Source organism: Taudactylus pleione, unplaced genomic scaffold (genome assembly GCF_031769625.1).
Source record: "Taudactylus pleione unplaced genomic scaffold, aTauple2 ptg000046l, whole genome shotgun sequence".
NCBI lineage: Eukaryota > Metazoa > Chordata > Amphibia > Anura > Myobatrachidae > Taudactylus > Taudactylus pleione.
The window spans coordinates 17,319,815-17,337,524 of NW_028284448.1; the positions used below are offsets into that span (position 1 = coordinate 17,319,815).

At 43.4% G+C, this 17,710-nt stretch overlaps 1 protein-coding gene across 3 annotated transcripts in view; it reads right to left on the reverse strand.

Annotated features, from left to right (window-relative positions):
• Positions 1-7,903: 7,903 nt before the first annotated feature.
• Positions 7,904-17,710, reverse strand: part of FRK (fyn related Src family tyrosine kinase) — a 144,684-nt gene continuing 134,877 nt past the window's right edge. For all 3 annotated transcript variants that reach the window (XM_088460497.1, XM_088460499.1, XM_088460498.1), the window contains exon 8: positions 7,904-11,768. In XM_088460497.1, the coding sequence (XP_088316623.1) occupies positions 11,548-11,768 (221 nt within the window). In that variant the 3' untranslated portion in view covers positions 7,904-11,547. The remainder of the gene's footprint in view (positions 11,769-17,710) is intronic.

The window sequence follows — 17,710 nt, forward strand, 5'->3', positions numbered from 1 at the left end:
ATGTGCAAATCATTTTTATATACAACTTTATATATTTCTCAGCTAAAAATATATTGGAAAAGCCAGATCCATACTAGTACTGTATATTGAAAAAAGCATTTACTAAATGTGGCACACAATGGTTCATATAAGTTAAGGAGTTGCTTAATATTTTGCTTAGTATTTCTCAGATAGTGGACATAAATGGATAAAATATTTCAGGTGTTGTTGTTAGATTGTATCTCAGACATGGTACTGCCCCCTGATTAACAGGATGTTGTGCACGTTCCCTTACAACTGCAATATACACTGAAGTTCCAAAAGTCATGGGATAGCAGACCTGCATCAGTTGTAACCTGACATCTCACGAGTCAGTTTGAACACCGGTTAGGTTGCTCATGGCAAGGCATTGTAAATGACTGAAGTTCGAATGGGGCATGATAATGGGTGCCAGATGAGTGAAACATTCCATTTCCAGAGTGGTGCAGACATTCAACATTCTTCAATCTATGGTGTCATGTGTGTACCGGGAATACCTTATGGAGGGCATTACCACCCAACATGGACAACGCAGTGGCCAACCATGGGTGTTTAATGATCATAACCAGTGGCATCTGGCCAGAATAGTCTGTGATAATAGACAAGTGACACTGGCTCAAATCACTTCCACATTCAATGCAGGAGGTACCAGATGCATGTCCAGCAGGTCAGTGCAGCATTCTTTAGCTTCCATGAGTTATGGGAGCATAAGCCTCACCAGAGTGCCTCTTTTAACACTACGACACTGGACACAGCACCTCACTCGAGCTTGTGACATCGCTGGTCCCTAGAGTCCTGGCTACATGTGGCATGGTCCAATGAGTCACATTTCCAGTTGTCTCTGGCTTATGGCAGGCCGGTGGTGGTTCCATAATGGTGTGGTGTGTGTTCACATGGTATAGGATTGATCTGCTGGTCCCCCTGAACACGTCATTGACCGGTAACGACTACATTGCATTGCTTGATGACCATTTGCATCCCTTCGTGGACTTCATGTACCCCCACAATGATGGAATATTCCAGCAGGATGTGTCACTAGATCCAAGTTGTGCAGAATTGGTTCAAGGAACATTCTGGAAAGTTCCAACAAATGGTGTGGCCACTACATTTGCCCAACATGAACCCAAGATCCTACACCTACAAATATCAGGAAGCTGTGGAAAGCTATCTATATGGCATGGGTCAACATCTCTCCAAAGGTCTTGTGGAATCTATGCCACATCACTTTGCTGAGTTAGACGGGGTACTACATGATACTAGGCATCTATCCCATGACTTTTGGCACTTCAGTGTATATTCTTATCATATTGATAAAGCATCATCCATTGGACAGGTTGTGAGTACTACTCTTCTTAAGGTGGACATGTCACAATGATACAGTGCAGACAGTCATTGTGTGGGCTCAAATAATATTTAGCTTATACATTCACTCACTAACAGCTAGCAGTGAGCATAAAATACATACAGTACATGCATACATGGTTAGCACAATGCAAAACAGGAAGTGTTATAAATAGTTTGGACAAGAAGGGGTGTCCAGCTGCCTAAACATATATTTTCAATGTGCTCACATCCCCATTGGCATAAGTATAACGCTTATATTAACTACATGCATATTATTCTGCTCAGTAATCCTTTGCATTTGAAATTTACTCAATAGTGACTATTAAGAACACTTGTATAGTACAGATTGCACCCAGTGCACCCCAAACTCTTAATATCATGGATTCAAGAAGATGCTAGAAACATTCTTTAGAGATTCTGGTCAATGTTACGAGGTTAGATTCATGAAGTTGCTGCAGACTTGCTGGCTCCTCACTCATGACTTGATTGTCACATTCCATCACATTACAAAGGTGCTCTTTTGGAATGCGATCTGCTGACTGTGAAGATCATTAGAGTACATTGAACTCATTGTCATTTTCATGGAACCAGCTTGGTGTAATGCGTGCTTTGTGACATGGGGGAAATTGAATCAAAACTGAAGAAGTGGAACGCATAGGCTCTGAGTGTTGCAGATTACACAGAACAACAAACACAAGCGCAATCACAACAAGCCCTCAGCTACAAACACAACAAGCTCCCTAGCCACAACCACAACAAGCACAAACATCACAAGAGATAAGCATTATGTATGGCAGCTTGCAAGACCTCTGAAATTGTAATATTTAATTTTATGATGGAGTATAAAAAAAACAATTCACCCATATTAATTGACATTTAAAAATACATCAGAATATGACTGAATCATATAGCACATTCAATCACATTGGTAATACGCTGCATAGAATATATTTAAGAATAATGAAGTTTAACCAAGCTATCCTATACCAGACACAAGCACAAAGCTGATGACCAATCAAATATACACAGCGCTCAATCAGCTAAACAATGCCTTAGCCCAAAATGTACCTGCTGCAACCACTAGTGGCACATACATAAATCAATCGGGAAAACCACCATTATGCACAGCCAGCACACTTCCCAGACAGGGTGGGATGTGGATAAGAGGAGGGTACAGGACAGAGGACCTCATTCAGAGCCGGTCACACAGAGCGTGCGGTCAGTCTGAATGAGGGGAGGACCTCTTGAATTTTCAAGACGTCCTCCTTTGCGGTGGTAAGGCTGTGGGTTAACACCCACAGCCTTACGACCGCCTAAGGTGATGGTCGCGATGGTCAAGACCATCGCGACCATCGGAGCTTACGACGAGACCCTAGGGTAGGTGTTCCCATGGGAACGCCCCTGTTTGGGCTGCCACCCCCCCGGCCCGCCTTCCAAACGGGGCGAGCTGTCAATCAACATCGACAGCTCGCCCCCTTTGGATCGAGACCTGCTACGACCGGCGCTGTCGGTCATAGCGGGTCTCACACATGCGCACGACGGCGCCGGCGCCATCGTGCGCATGCTCTGTGGGGGGCCATCGACCCGGTCCGAGCGCTTTGGCGCTAACGACCGGGTCTGAATGACCCCCAGAGTGTCCAGAGAGGGTGAAAAAGAGAAAAAGGGGAAAAAATAAAATATAATGCATTTATTTATAATTCATTAATTTTTTTTCTAACTGCTACTAAGCAAACTTTTGTCTGAAAAATTATAATATACAAGTATATATGTACTTTTGTTCTTTGCTGAAAATGTAACATTGCCTCACCAATAATGTACACTTTCTAAGCTACACAACACGTAACTGAAAAATTAAGATTCTACATATTTTTAAAGCTACTCTTGCATGTTTGTTTTAAACACATTTATTACCTGTGTTTATGTTAACAAAACACACTTACAGTACCATCAATATTGGTTGAAAATTTTTTCCACACACTCCACCAAAGTGTTCTGATAGCATCATGTTATTTCTAAGTAATTATGGTCATAAAATGGTCATAAAATTAGTATTTTCTTTTTCTTTAAAAAAAGGGAGCTTCCACACTAACATGTAAAATATCTTTGAATCAGGGTTTGTCTGATCTGCCTTGCACCACATAAGATGGTGGAATAGTGATCCTATATGCTCTATGCAGGTATAGCCTGTTTGTCAAGTCTATCTTGCATTAGATATTATGCAGCATACAGGAACATACCAGAATATCCCCAAAATTTTTAGGTGAGTAGAGGACTGCACGTACACCTATACATGCTGTCTTCCCCGAGGTGGATGGGATCTTCCAGCAAGCAATGCGACATGTCACATGGCTAAAAATGTGGTTTGGTTGAACAAGCACAACCAAAACTTCCAACTACTTCCCTGGCCCCATAATTCCCTGGACTTGAACCCAATTGAGCACCTGTGGGACTACCTCTATCGTTGTGTTCACTCTATGGATACTCCACTATGCACCCTCGGCAGCTGTGGGATGCATTGTAGTCAGCGTGGCTCCAGATACCTGTGCCAACCTACCAGCACCTTATTGAGTCATTCCTAGCCTATCTAGCTGTCTATCTGTACTGCACACGGCGGTTACTCTGGTTATTAGCTGGTGGTCATAATAATGTGACTTGATTGTATATATAAATATTATATGTATATATATATATATATATAGAACATTAGATACATTCTAAACATACACCACACAAAAGTAATTCTAAAGGTAAAGTGCTTACAACATACCTAGTAGCCAGCCCTCTGGCATTTCTCCATTGTTGAATCTTCTAAACAGCGCTGACTGATGTAGGATATGGGCATCATGGCAGGACCAACATAGTCATTATTTCATAATTTTGAGGCTTGCATGATTGTACATTGAGAGACTGGCAATAGTGACAATTTACATATATTGTACCTCTGGTCTCAAGTGTGGTGCTCTCAAAGCAATATAAGTGCAGTCTATAAATGACAAGGAAAGGAGATATATGTATGCAACAATTTTTGAGGCCATGGAGCAGGATGCATTCGGCATCCTGGTGGTCGGGGTGCCGACGCTTCCATTACCCGCGCCGGAATACCAACGCTGGTCAGAATCCCTGCTCCACCATCTGGACCATTCGGATGCCAAAGGTAAGTAGCAGGGCTGGGGGGAGGGTTAGTATTTAGGCATTAGGGTTAGGAACTAGAGGGACATTTAGGCACTAAGGGGGAAGGGTTAGGTTTAGGCAGAGCCGTAACTAGACTTTTTGGTGCCCTGTGCCAGGAAGAGCATTGGCGCCCCACTCATTTTTCAAAGGGACATAATGCACCCAAAAAAGGGCCATGGCTTCATGGGGAAGGGCCAGGGAAGAGATAGGAGAGGCCAGGAGATGCTGGGGATGAAATAAGAAGAAACTACAAGCAAGAATGATAATAAACAGAAATCTGACAGGCCCAAGCAGCACCCCCTGACCTGTGGTACCCTGTGGGATGGCACCGGCCGCACTACGCTAGCTACGGCCCTGGGTTTAGGGTGCGGGGAGGAGGAGGTCAGGCACTAGGGGGGAGAATAGGATCAGGAACCAAAGATGGAGGGTTAGGGTAGAGAGAGGGGGAGGGTTAACCCTGTCGGGATCCCGGCATCAGGATTCTGACTGCCAGGATCTCAACTGTCGGTATTTCATACCGTTTCCCATTTAACACTTGTCTTAAATGCCTAGAAAATGTTGCTTATGTAATCCCATACACTTGGGAGCTCACAGAATAAACGGATCTTGTGGCCATAAAGTGAAGGGCACAAATTAATTTCTGCAGCCCAGACGTGGCAGAGCTGCTCCCCACCATAGGCTCTAAGTCATCTCTCAAACGAATAACAAACTTTTGTGCTCACATACAGTATCTATAGGGTGTTAATATGACAAAGCCACAGAATCCTCAATAGCTGAGCTACAGTAAATGCTGTTCAAATCCCCTTCTAAATTGTAACCAGTTTTTGGATCAAATAAACAACACATATCAAGTAGCAACATTTTGAAAACACCACTACACAGAGCTGCTTTCTTAAATCGAAGACATCAGTGTTATATTCTTTCTGGTTTAATCATGGTAAATCTTATGTCTCTTTTTATAAAGCAGATCATCCAAATATAGGGAATACAGATCAGGTCATACATGACACAAATAAATGCTAGTTACAGTTTGTAGAAAGTTCATTTTGTAGAAAAACATCCTCTCCATGGAAACTTCCTTTGGCCTGTTACATAAGCAATTGAAAAGTAGGTCCCTTAGTTTTTTACTGTCTGGTGAGTACAGTAACTTAACCTTTCACACTGCAACAGAGTTTAAATGGCGGTGATTTTCTGTTGAGTCTCAGATAGTAGCATGGCTCTTAGCACTGCAACCGAACTCCAACCATGTGTTATTCAAAAAATATGAGTGTTATTAAAACCTGTTTTTTATTTAATAGATCTCTGTTGAGTTTTCATAAATGAACCAGTATACCTAACCAATAAATGATGTACCCAACTGGTTTCAAGTTGCAATATCACTTAATACCACTAGATTACACTAGATTATAATGGGTAAATAAACTAATATGGGAGTTTTATTTAAGAAGTGATGTTGCCCATAGCAACCAATCAGATTCTACTTCTCATTTATCTAGCACCTTATAGAAGATAATAACTGGAATCTGATTGGTTTCTATGGGCAACATCACTTCTTAATAGAATTCCCATCTTAGTAAATTTACCCCTAATAGTGTACATGTTTAAAGCTAAGACTGTGTAAGTTAAAGGTAATGTCCCTTACATGCATAACTGTATATGATTGGTTAAAGAAAAAAACACTGCTTGCTGCATATAAGTAATTAATGTCTGGTACTTAATTTTAACCAGCTAACATATGCTGCAACATGTGTCATATGCTTTCCCATATACATACATATATTTAAAAAGATAGTGCTGAATGCGTTTATATTCTTAACAAATAAAAATCTTTACATAATTCTCAGTTTTCTTATCCTTTTAACCGCTATTTATTGTTACATTTAAAGATCCATATAAATATAGGTAGCGAAAACATGCTTATAGCGTCTGTCACGCCTAATGGTAATGCACTTACTTCTCATAGTAGATGAAATAATAGTTGCGCATAAATAAATGTAAAACCTTGTTTTCTTTTTTTCCAGCTGTATCCATTTCTTATAAGTTTACTCAAGGCCTTGACAAAGACTATTTTGGAAAAAACACATCAGCAAGCAGGTGGGAGAGATTCTCATCGATGCAAACACTGCCCTCCAGTGAGACAGCTGGAAAGAGGCTGCAGTGGTGAACATAGAATCTCATTCATAGGAATAAGATCTGCAGATTTACACAATACATCTAGCCAGATCGCACAACGCATCAGCCTAGTGTTGATGCACTGTATCTCACCTCCCGGCTGGCTCCAGTGGGCATGCGCGAGATCTCACAAGCATCGCAAGATCTCCCATGCACAGTCCGGAGCCCAGCAGCTGCCGCAACGAGGGAGAGTGCTGCGGTGGGGCAACAACAGCTGCAGCTGTCGAAATGATAGCTGCAACTGCCTGGATGGTCAGCGCCACTGACCACTCATACGTTGACTGGCACGTCGTTATTTTGTAGATAGTGCTATCTTGTAGATAGCAGTACCGATAATGACAGGGGCACATAGCGCCCCTGTCATTTAACACATAACGCCACACTAATACATGGGGAAAAGCAGTATATGCAGCATACATCTACCCCTATGTTTTATATCTTTCCCTTGTGGGTGTGCCATGCCCCCTTTTTCAGTCTTGCAACTATGGCAGGCACAAATTCCCCTACTTGGTAGATCTTAGACGCATTATGGGACCAAGGGCCTAATTCAGATGAGGACACAAATGCCATCGCAGCTGCAAAGTCTCACGGATCGCAATTGTAAAAATATGCTACAGACGCACTCACCACCCTGTGCTAACAAATGCCCATTGAAGCATCTCACATCCACCACTCCGGCACAAAACCGAAATCATTGAAAACATTGAAGACAGATCAGGCAGCCATCAACCTTCTGAGTCTAGGCATGTTGCAGACATAGCAGGTCTCCACACAAGCAGAGGACTCTTCTGTTGCGAACAAGAACATAGTGGCTAATTTATGCATGCCCAGAAAAGTGTTTAAATGGTCCGACACGCCTGCGTTTTTCTAACCACCCCTCCATTACCTCCTCCAAACGCTGACTACCTGTCACTCACTTTGCAGGTGAGCATAATCGCAATTCAATCGCTGTGCCTGTACAGTTTGGCTTACATGCATGTGCAATGGCTAACAATCACTCAATCTATGTAAATATCAGCCCTGCATCCACATCTGAATCTGCCCACAGTTGGCTGCCAATATGCATAGAATAATTGCCACCACAGTTCTATGTGTGACAAAGAATAATCAATAGGATGAAACTAAAGAAGACTCAATAGGATGAAACTAAAGAAGACTCACATGTGAAATTGCGCATTATTTAATAATCATTTGGTCAAGTTTATTTTTTTAATATTCTTGTAAATATGTTATATTTTATTTGCACATTAATAATTTATAGATGGTTTACATTCAAGTTAAAATAAGTGTTCTATTGTTACATACAATTTTGGTGGCTAATGCCTTATGACATATGAACAAACATTTTTCACATTCCATTTGTTCTTTTGTGTCCTTTACAATAAGTAACTTGTTATTTTATTTAATATATATATACCTTACATAGCTGCGAACTCTGGGACTGATTAAGTATGAGCTGGATTTTCCATACTTGCTTGCACATGGAAATATATAATATTATTATTCCCAATGCAATATCCCTCTCTTCAGGGGAGATTTATCAAGCCTTGGAGAGAGAGACTAGTAGAGTAGTGGCCCAAAGCAACCAATGAGCTTCTAACTGTCATTTCAAACACTGGGCCTGATTCAGACCCGGTCGCAAGCGCTCGCAACCGGGTCGATGGTGGCCCACAGTGCATGCACACGATGGAGCCGGCTCCGCCGTGCGCATGTGCGAGACCCAGCAAGAGACGGGCAATTCGTCGCTCCAGGTCTAGCACCAAAGGGGGCGAGCTGTCGATGTTGAGTCACAGCTCGCCCCCTTTGGTGGGCGGGCTGTGGGGGTGGCTGCCCAAATGGAGGCGTTTACCATGAGAACGCCTGCCGTTTGGGGGCGGCCCCACTGACATCACGAGTGATGTCAGTGGCGAGATTCTGGCTCTGTTAGAGCTGAAATCTCTCTGGGGCTTGCAGCCACGAGACCCTACCACAAGGGCACATGAAGTGCCGTCTGTGGGTGGTGATGGGGGGTGGTCGGGCAAACGCAGCGTGCCAGTGCGTTTCAATGGCGTTGCAGGGGCGTGCATAAATTAGCCACTGCGATACCAAACGCAGTCTGAGGCCTCACAGCGTGCACTGAAGTAAGCAATTCCTGAGTGAGGTCTGACCTGCCTTAACCGTGCGTATGGGTCCAATGGTACTCGATTGTACCGATGTTTTCACAGTCTTGCTAACCATTACGGCTGTGCATGTAAGGTAAAATGTAAAATGGGCGTTCTTATGTAGTGCAATGTAGTGGCAGCATTGCGATCGTAATAGATTAACTTCCAATAGCACTGAACTGTGTGCATAGACTATATTGCGATCCGTAGTGAATCAGGCCCATAGAGTGGAGTGTTATATTCACAACAAATGTCTGCATGATATCTAAGGGCAACAATACATTTCTGTTTGGATCATATAAAGGTATTAGTGAAAAATTAAGACAAACAACAGAAAGATAAAATAATTAAATTTGCTAAAAGTTCCCGGAAAACATGTACAAATAAAACTAATAGTGTCTTAAGGTAGAAAAAGATGGAAACCTCCATAAAGCCTCTAATATATAGTGTTTAAATAATGCTTAAAGCAACCAATAGTCTGATCAAAAGCCCTTTATAATACATATATTTTAACACAGTGCCCTTAGATTTAATTGGTTATCACAGCCTGTAGTATCAATTTTGCAGAAACTGAAAATATGCCACAAACAAGTACACTGTAATGCAATAGAATAGTTATTTTTTGTATTTTCTTTTGCTAAATGTTAGTAAATCAAAGACTAGTAGTCCTAGGTAGTTAAATTTTTCAGTACTCAGTACTGAAAAATGTATATTGCAAATGTATAGCAGATGCATAAAATATAAAAACACAGACCCACTGCACATCAGCAGAGACCCCTTCATAAACGTAACGGTATCCGGTAAATAGAATAGCCTAGAGTATATAGTTACAGACACAGACCCGCTGCACAACAATAGAGACCCCCTTCATAAACGTAATAGTATTCTGTAAATAGAATAGCCTACGGTATATAGTTGCAGGCACTGGATACAAACAGTATAATAATATTATTATTATTACATTTTATTTATAGGGTGCCACAAGTGGTCCGCAGCGCCGTACATACACTTTGTTCATAATTGTAAAGCTAATGAATAGGTTGGTAGGCATAATGTTAACCTCTCCAATCTATTTAGACAATTCCGCAACGCCATGGCGACCATCATCCTGGCTGCTCACTATAGCTGTGGGTGGTCACCCACAGCTATGCGCGCGGCCAGGAGGCCGCAGAAAAAAAAACAAAAACGCCCAGATTCAAAGCGAGCGCTCTTTCTCCGTCTCTGAATCAGGGCCTCTGTTACATGTCAATTGAAATCTTAATTCATTCCCTCATACTTTTTATTAAGCTCCCCACCCAGATATCTTACTAATGCCCTGACTAGTATACTCACAGGCTGCAACATTTATTGCTCAGATTCCAACTAAGTCACTGTCAGAGGGGCACATACAGTAGCATGCCTGCTGGCATTGGCTCTCTGTATTCAAGGAAGGAGTACAGATGTTTGAGTTCCTAATGCCTGCCAGCCTATGTTTCACACTCTCAAAACATGGCAATACTACAGTGATTGTCTAAAGAGGAATCATTTTAAGTTCTATAAGTGCATCTGAGAATCTCAGCGAATGGAAAGGAGACTTGCACCAGAAACTGTACCTAAATTAGGGGCTATGTTGGCAACATGTGCCCTAGCGAGCATCATTGAAGTTTTTGATTTTTTTGTACTCAAAATAATACTCAAAAGCCCCCATCCCTATACAGTATACTACCAGGCAAGAATATAGGGTCTAATTCAGAGATGGACGCTAAAGGCACAGCCGCTGTGCAAAATTATGCAAAAGATTCAGGTGGTATCTTTAGTAAAGAGATCCCCACTGCAGGCTGAGGCTTCTGTGATTCGCTGCTGCATCTGAAGAAGCAGCGTCGGGTCAACTGTGCGAACATCTAATAACTGAGTAACCCTCTGGTTACTCAGGATGTCCAGTGAAATCATGCTGCCGGGGGTCAATGAAAACCGCATCCAAGGACGAAGCCACTGGCTTCAGCAAACCCAGAGCACAGGGCCGACATGCCCTGTTTTCTGGAAGGCTAACCATTGCCGCCCCCAAATGCATGCAGCATGTCAATCATGGTGCAGCTTTTGGGGCACCGTAAGCGACAGTGCCAACACAAATCTGTACATACACAGTGCAGCTCCTGTGCCTATGCAGATCTGCAAACATCAGATATCTACGTATATCGGATTTACGTACATCTCTGAATTAGTTCCCCTGTTCTTAAGACTATGCCTGATTTGTTATACAGTATAAGAAAAGTTTGCAGAAGTTGTATAGACAATAAAATGCAATGGAAATAGACAGTGGAAATTCTAACTATTGTTTCACATCTATTTAGGCAGCTTAGGTCAATGAGAATGCTAAGTAAGATATACCTTCACACAGTAGAGAGTCAAATATATTTCAGAGCCAAGGGTAGAATTCTTTTACATCTTTGTAAACTGTATTTGACTATTATTCCAGAATGCTTATAATGCATTAAAGTGCTAGTTTGGTCACATAAGCCATTTAAATCCATGATTTAGACATGTGACCAATTTCTTCAGGTAGTGATGTACGACTTCAAATAATTGTTGAAATGATTTTCATTGTGCTTCATTTAAATGGTCTGATATATTTTACTGACCCCTTATTTTTTAATTTTGCTATTCAGTATTAGTGTCTCAGAGATAATAAGACCTTATGAATCAATTATTATGGAGTTTCCGTTTACCTAGGGTTTACAAATGCATTTGCATCAAAATAAGCTGAAGAGTCTGTTTCAAAATAATCTTCAAGCCTCCACTGTAATGTTGCAAAGGTTGGCCGGTTCTCTGGGTCTTCATTCCAACAATCCAACATGATGTTGTACAGGTCCTTGGGGCAATTCAGAGGTTTGGGGATTCTGTACCCTTGTTCCAGTTTTTCTAATGCCTGCCTTCCATTTAAGCCTACACAGGAGAACATAAAAGGTTAAAAAATCTTGCAATATTAAAATTTACATAAGAGAATAATTTTCTTCAACGAGCGCTGTGGGATTCTTTTAACTACATGATGACCTTGTCTTCTCTTTAAAAGTAAAGAGACCTTGATCAGCAATTAAAAAACATGAAAATGCTCAGTTGGCGAAACTGCAGGTAAACCATATTTGTAATTGCTCGTTGCATGCTGGGCTTCTTAATAAAAAAAAAATTAAATGAAATTGAAGTTTAAGGCAATACATTTGGAACGCTTTGTTTTGTTTTAATAATAGATAATTTCAATTAAATGAAAATGTGATCTCTCATTGTTCGCTCCTCTTACTTTGCTTAGAATGTTTCACGAGCCACCAGTTAATCCCATTCATGCAGAAGAAGAGCAATACCAGACATTCCTCCTAATGGGCAATCACCCCTACGATATTCCTGATTTATCCCATTCATTTTGGCAGTCCCTCTCAAATTCTATAGCCAGTGACTGTTGTTTTGTTTTTAAATAGTAAACTATTTTGAAAAAGTAAGCTATTGTACAGTAGGTGGCACAAAGTTCCAAAATATCCGTCCTAGTAAATATTAAGAGAAGTTAACAAAAAGATCTCATGTTATTATTTCTACTTCTTTTTTTTTGTCCTTCACTTTGGTTTGATACTTTTACTGTATATAGCAGTGACGGAAGTCCCAGAGGCAATGGAAGCATTTGCCTCTGGACGCCAGCTGTCAGGGGGGTAAAGAAAAATCATTCTATAACCGCTGTCTGTGCTCTGCTGATCACTGCAGCAGCGCAGGCAGCGGGTAAAGCTGGATGTATCTGTGGGGTCCAGGCAGCCACTATTGCTTGACTGCAGCTGCTTGGTATAATAAAGGTTTTTTTAGTTTATTGTGACACGCAATGCGTGATATCAGGATGTCACGTGCGCTGCACTGCTGACAGAGGATACGGCCACACCACTAACAGAGGACCAGCACCAAGAAGACAAGGTAGTGTGTGGGCTGCAGGGGGCTGGCTGTGAGGGCTAGCTGGAGATACAGAAGGCTACTGGCTGAGGAGACAGAGAGTTTCTGTCAGGAAAAAACAGAACAGGATGGCTGGAGAGACAGAAGCGGGGCTGGCTAGGGAGACAGAAGCGGGGCTGGCTAGGGAGACAGAAGCGGGGCTGGCTAGGGAGACAGAAGCGGGGCTGGCTAGGGAGACAGAAGCGGGGCTGGCTAGGGAGACAGAAGCGGGGCTGGCTAGGGAGACAGAAGCGGGGCTGGCTAGGGAGACAGAAGCGGGGCTGGCTAGGGAGACAGAAGCGGGGCTGGCTAGGGAGACAGAAGCGGGGCTGGCTAGGGAGACAGAAGCGGGGCTGGCTAGGGAGACAGAAGCGGGGCTGGCTAGGGAGACAGAAGCGGGGCTGGCTAGGGAGACAGAAGCGGGGCTGGCTAGGGAGACAGAAGCGGGGCTGGCTAGGGAGACAGAAGCGGGGCTGGCTAGGGAGACAGAAGCGGGGCTGGCTAGGGAGACAGAAGCGGGGCTGGCTAGGGAGACAGAAGCGGGGCTGGCTAGGGAGACAGAAGCGGGGCTGGCTAGGGAGACAGAAGCGGGGCTGGCTAGGGAGACAGAAGCGGGGCTGGCTAGGGAGACAGAAGCGGGGCTGGCTAGGGAGACAGAAGCGGGGCTGGCTAGGGAGACAGAAGCGGGGCTGGCTAGGGAGACAGAAGCGGGGCTGGCTAGGGAGACAGAAGCGGGGCTGGCTAGAGGGACAGAAGCGGGGCTGGCTTGAGGGACAGAAGCGGGGCTGGCTTGAGGGACAGAAGCGGGGCTGGCTTGAGGGACAGAAGCGGGGCTGGCTTGAGGGACAGAAGCGGGGCTGGCTTGAGGGACAGAAGCGGGGCTGGCTTGAGGGACAGAAGCGGGGCTGGCTTGAGGGACAGAAGCGGGGCTGGCTTGAGGGACAGAAGCGGGGCTGGCTTGAGGGACAGAAGCGGGGCTGGCTTGAGGGACAGAAGCGGGGCTGGCTTGAGGGACAGAAGCGGGGCTGGCTTGAGGGACAGAAGCGGGGCTGGCTTGAGGGACAGAAGCGGGGCTGGCTTGAGGGACAGAAGCGGGGCTGGCTTGAGGGACAGAAGCGGGGCTGGCTTGAGGGACAGAAGCGGGGCTGGCTTGAGGGACAGAAGCGGGGCTGGCTTGAGGGACAGAAGCGGGGCTGGCTTGAGGGACAGAAGCGGGGCTGGCTTGAGGGACAGAAGGGGGCTGGCTTGAGGGACAGAAGGGGGCTGGCTTGAGGGACAGAAGGGGGCTGGCTTGAGGGACAGAAGGGGGCTGGCTTGAGGGACAGAAGGGGGCTGGCTTGAGGGACAGAAGGGGGCTGGCTTGAGGGACAGAAGGGGGCTGGCTTGAGGGACAGAAGGAGGCTGACTAGGGAGACAGAAGGAGGCTGACTAGGGAGACAGAAGGAGGCTGACTAGGGAGACAGAAGGAGGCTGACTAGGGAGACAGAAGGGGGCTGGCATGGGAGACAGAAGGGGGCTGGCTAGGGAGACAGAAGGGGGCTGGAGAGACAGAATGGAGCAGGCTGGGAGACAATGGGGGGCTGTTGAAACAAAATGGTGCAGGCTGGATGGGGGAAGCAGTACCATCTATTTCTCCTCCGGGCACCTGGTATGAACTTACGTCCCTGGTATAGAGTATTACTGAAATGTATTTTAGTTTGCAGGAGCCTTTGTCATGATTTAGCTTTATCAGGATAATCATGAAATGAATATCTTAATTTTAAAGTTTAGTGTACAGCGAATAGCTGATTATACACAGTTCTCATTTATTGTATGTTGCTGAGTTGAACACAAATTGTCCATAATTGCACCTGTATTACATGGATGGAAATAAATGCGTATACTCACCAGTATGCAGAGTTGAACACATCATTGAAGTACACCTGCTCCCTATCCCTATAGTTAGTTTGACTTTCACCACCTTTGTCATCATCATCATCAAGGAACACTTGCCCCAGCCCTATCCTTGGTGCACACGATACAACTGAAAACATGCGTATTTACACTTTCATCCAACTCTGCAGGGCTGCAGCTGTATCAGCATACCTTCACTGAACTTAGGGCCTGATTTAGAGATGGACGGTATTGCACAGCCACAAGGAAGTGGCTGTGCAATATCATCCAACTAAATGCAAAAGCAGCAGGAGGCGTTTGTAGGAAATAGAAACCTCCTGCATGCATCTGCGATCCAAGTGCAGCGTCCGTGCCTTGGATTACCATCGCGTCCGATGCTGCTTTGGCCAGGCTGCATAAGCTGAGACTTACTCAGCTTGCCCAATGGAACTGGAGAACTGGGTCCAGAAAATCTGCACCGGAAGGCGTGCCACCAAAACGGGAGTGACATGCCCCTGTTTTGGAGAATGGTTTTGGTCAGCGCCCCCAAATGCCACAGCATGTGAGCAAGCAGTACCCAGTGTGCACATGCACAGAACAGGTCCTGCACCTGCGCAGACCCAGAACCATTGGGTTTGCGTACATCTCTGAATCAGGCACTTAGTTAGAAGTTAGAATGCACCGTTTCACTCTCCTTCTGTTGCTACTGGACCTGCGATTGCAATGCACATTATTCTGTATTGCCCATACCAGAATCTGTATGATTCACCGCCGGCCGCATGGCCGGTGGTTCAAATCCCGGCAGCGGCAGCCCGACAGAGGAGGAAATCCCAATCGTTCCCAGGTAAGTATAAACTAACCTAATTTAACCCCCTAACCCTCCTTTAGGGTGCCTAACCCTAACCTCCCCCACCCTGTGCCTAACCCTAATCCCTCCTCTAAGTGCCTAAACCGAAACCCCCCTTCCCTGCCGCCTAAACCTAAGTCCCCCGGGGGGGTGCCTATCCCTAACCTCCCCCTGGGGGTGCCTAACTTTAACCCACCCTCCCCTTAGCCTAACCCTAACCTCCCGGGGGGGTGCCTAACCCTAAGTCCCCCCCGGGACCCCTAAACCTAACCCACCCCCCCATGGCTGTCCGCGCCTGGCATCCCTTTGATCGGGATGCCGGGCGCCGATCTCCCGGCGTCGGTAAAATGACATGCGTCTAGATTTAGACGCCTGTCATTTAACCCTTGCTGGGATTAAGTAGTATAGAAGCCGACGGTTGGGATTCCGTCCGCCGGCTTCATAAATGTATACCGCCCATACCTACAAATGACCGATTCTGGAGGTGCGAAAACAAGTTACAGTAGATATGCTTCGAAAACAGGTTTACATTCAACTCAGCATCAGACTCTTTATATATAAAAATGTTGCATCATTTATTCTTGGCAACCATCTTCACACAGATACTGTAATCCTGAATTAATCATTAAATAAGGAACGAATGTATATTTTTGTATTAAAAATCTCCAACATTATTTAAAAATACTACAGTATTGTAAGCTCCTTTTGTTTGTGTTTTGCACCATTAAAAGGTATGTTACTTTGTAAAGAATATTTCTGGACTCAGGCATCTTGCTCACAAATATCAAATAAGTCTATCAAATTTCATTATTTGGTATGCACAATTAAAAACATTATTTAGCATTTTTTCATCAATCTATATACAATACTGTACTAATCTCACCTTTGTTTTGAAAGAAAGCTGGGCTATTTTTAGATGTGAGTTTTAAAAGTGATGTTGCCCATAGAAACCAATCAGATTCTAGCTATTATCTTCTAGAAGGTGCTAGTTAAATGTTAAGTAGAATTTGATTGGTTGCTATGGCAAACATCACTTTTAAAAATTCTCACTTTTTGTAAATTTACCCCTAGTAGTGTTTTGTTGTAATAGTAATATTAAAGGTATATTTTGGGGTGGGGAGTTTTTTTTGTCATTTTTAGACAGAGCTGGGAGTAGATAAATGATAGACAGACTCTGAGTGGTTGCTATGGCCAACACCACCACTTTTTATTTTTTAAAAGATTTAGTAAATCTACCCCTTGGTGTTTTGTTTCATTATGATACACTTTGCCTTTTACTCCCACTGTGACAATTCATCTTTACGCTTATTCTATGTACAAATTCAGTTATTTTGAAACAACCAAATGGTTCAATTTACAATAGGTTAAATATTATTGTACTTTCTCCTTAAATACAAACTACTTATGCTTACAAGCCATAATGAAATCTACAAGAAATAAATGATAGACAATCTACTGTATGTTGGTTTATAAAGTTATTTTGAAATTAAATTAAATATCTGGTGTTGTTTACACTGACTGTAGAAAGTTATATAATAAATAGGCATTGAAACAAGAGTGTACTCATTTAAAAATTAAGTTATGCATTTTTTCACAAATATAATTAATTGGTGCTAATTAGGCTACAAATGTTTCAGATCTAATTTGTGTTATTATATTAAAAAGACCAATGGTTCTAATTTGTAATATTCTTAATAAATATTAAACACCTTCACCCCTTTATCCAACACTACTGCTCTGTAATGATTATAACACACAAATCCACAGCTATCAGGGGCAAATACAGGAGGTGGGTATCCAAATGCTTGATTTTAGAGCAAGTATAACTAGCCCATGAAGAGGTCATGATTAGCTCTTAACCAGCTGTAGGGCAAAATGTAATAGGGTGAGAGCTTAGAAAATGTGAGAGTTTAGCAGTAAACAGACTATTACTTTGGTCGAGTTTTATTTTCAAAATGGGAAAACATCTGGATGAGAGTTTAAGTCGTGAGAGTTTTTAGAGTCTAAAAACATGCGAGTTTGCATGTTCCGAACTCTATTACACTGGGCGAGTATAAAAAGTGTGAGAGTTTACTGCTAAACTCTCACATTTTCTAAACTCTCACCCTATTACATTTGGCTCATAGTCTGCCTCATAGAAAGTGCAGTGTATGTATGTAACACTTCAAACATCTACAAGGCCAGCGATCACATTAAGCCATTA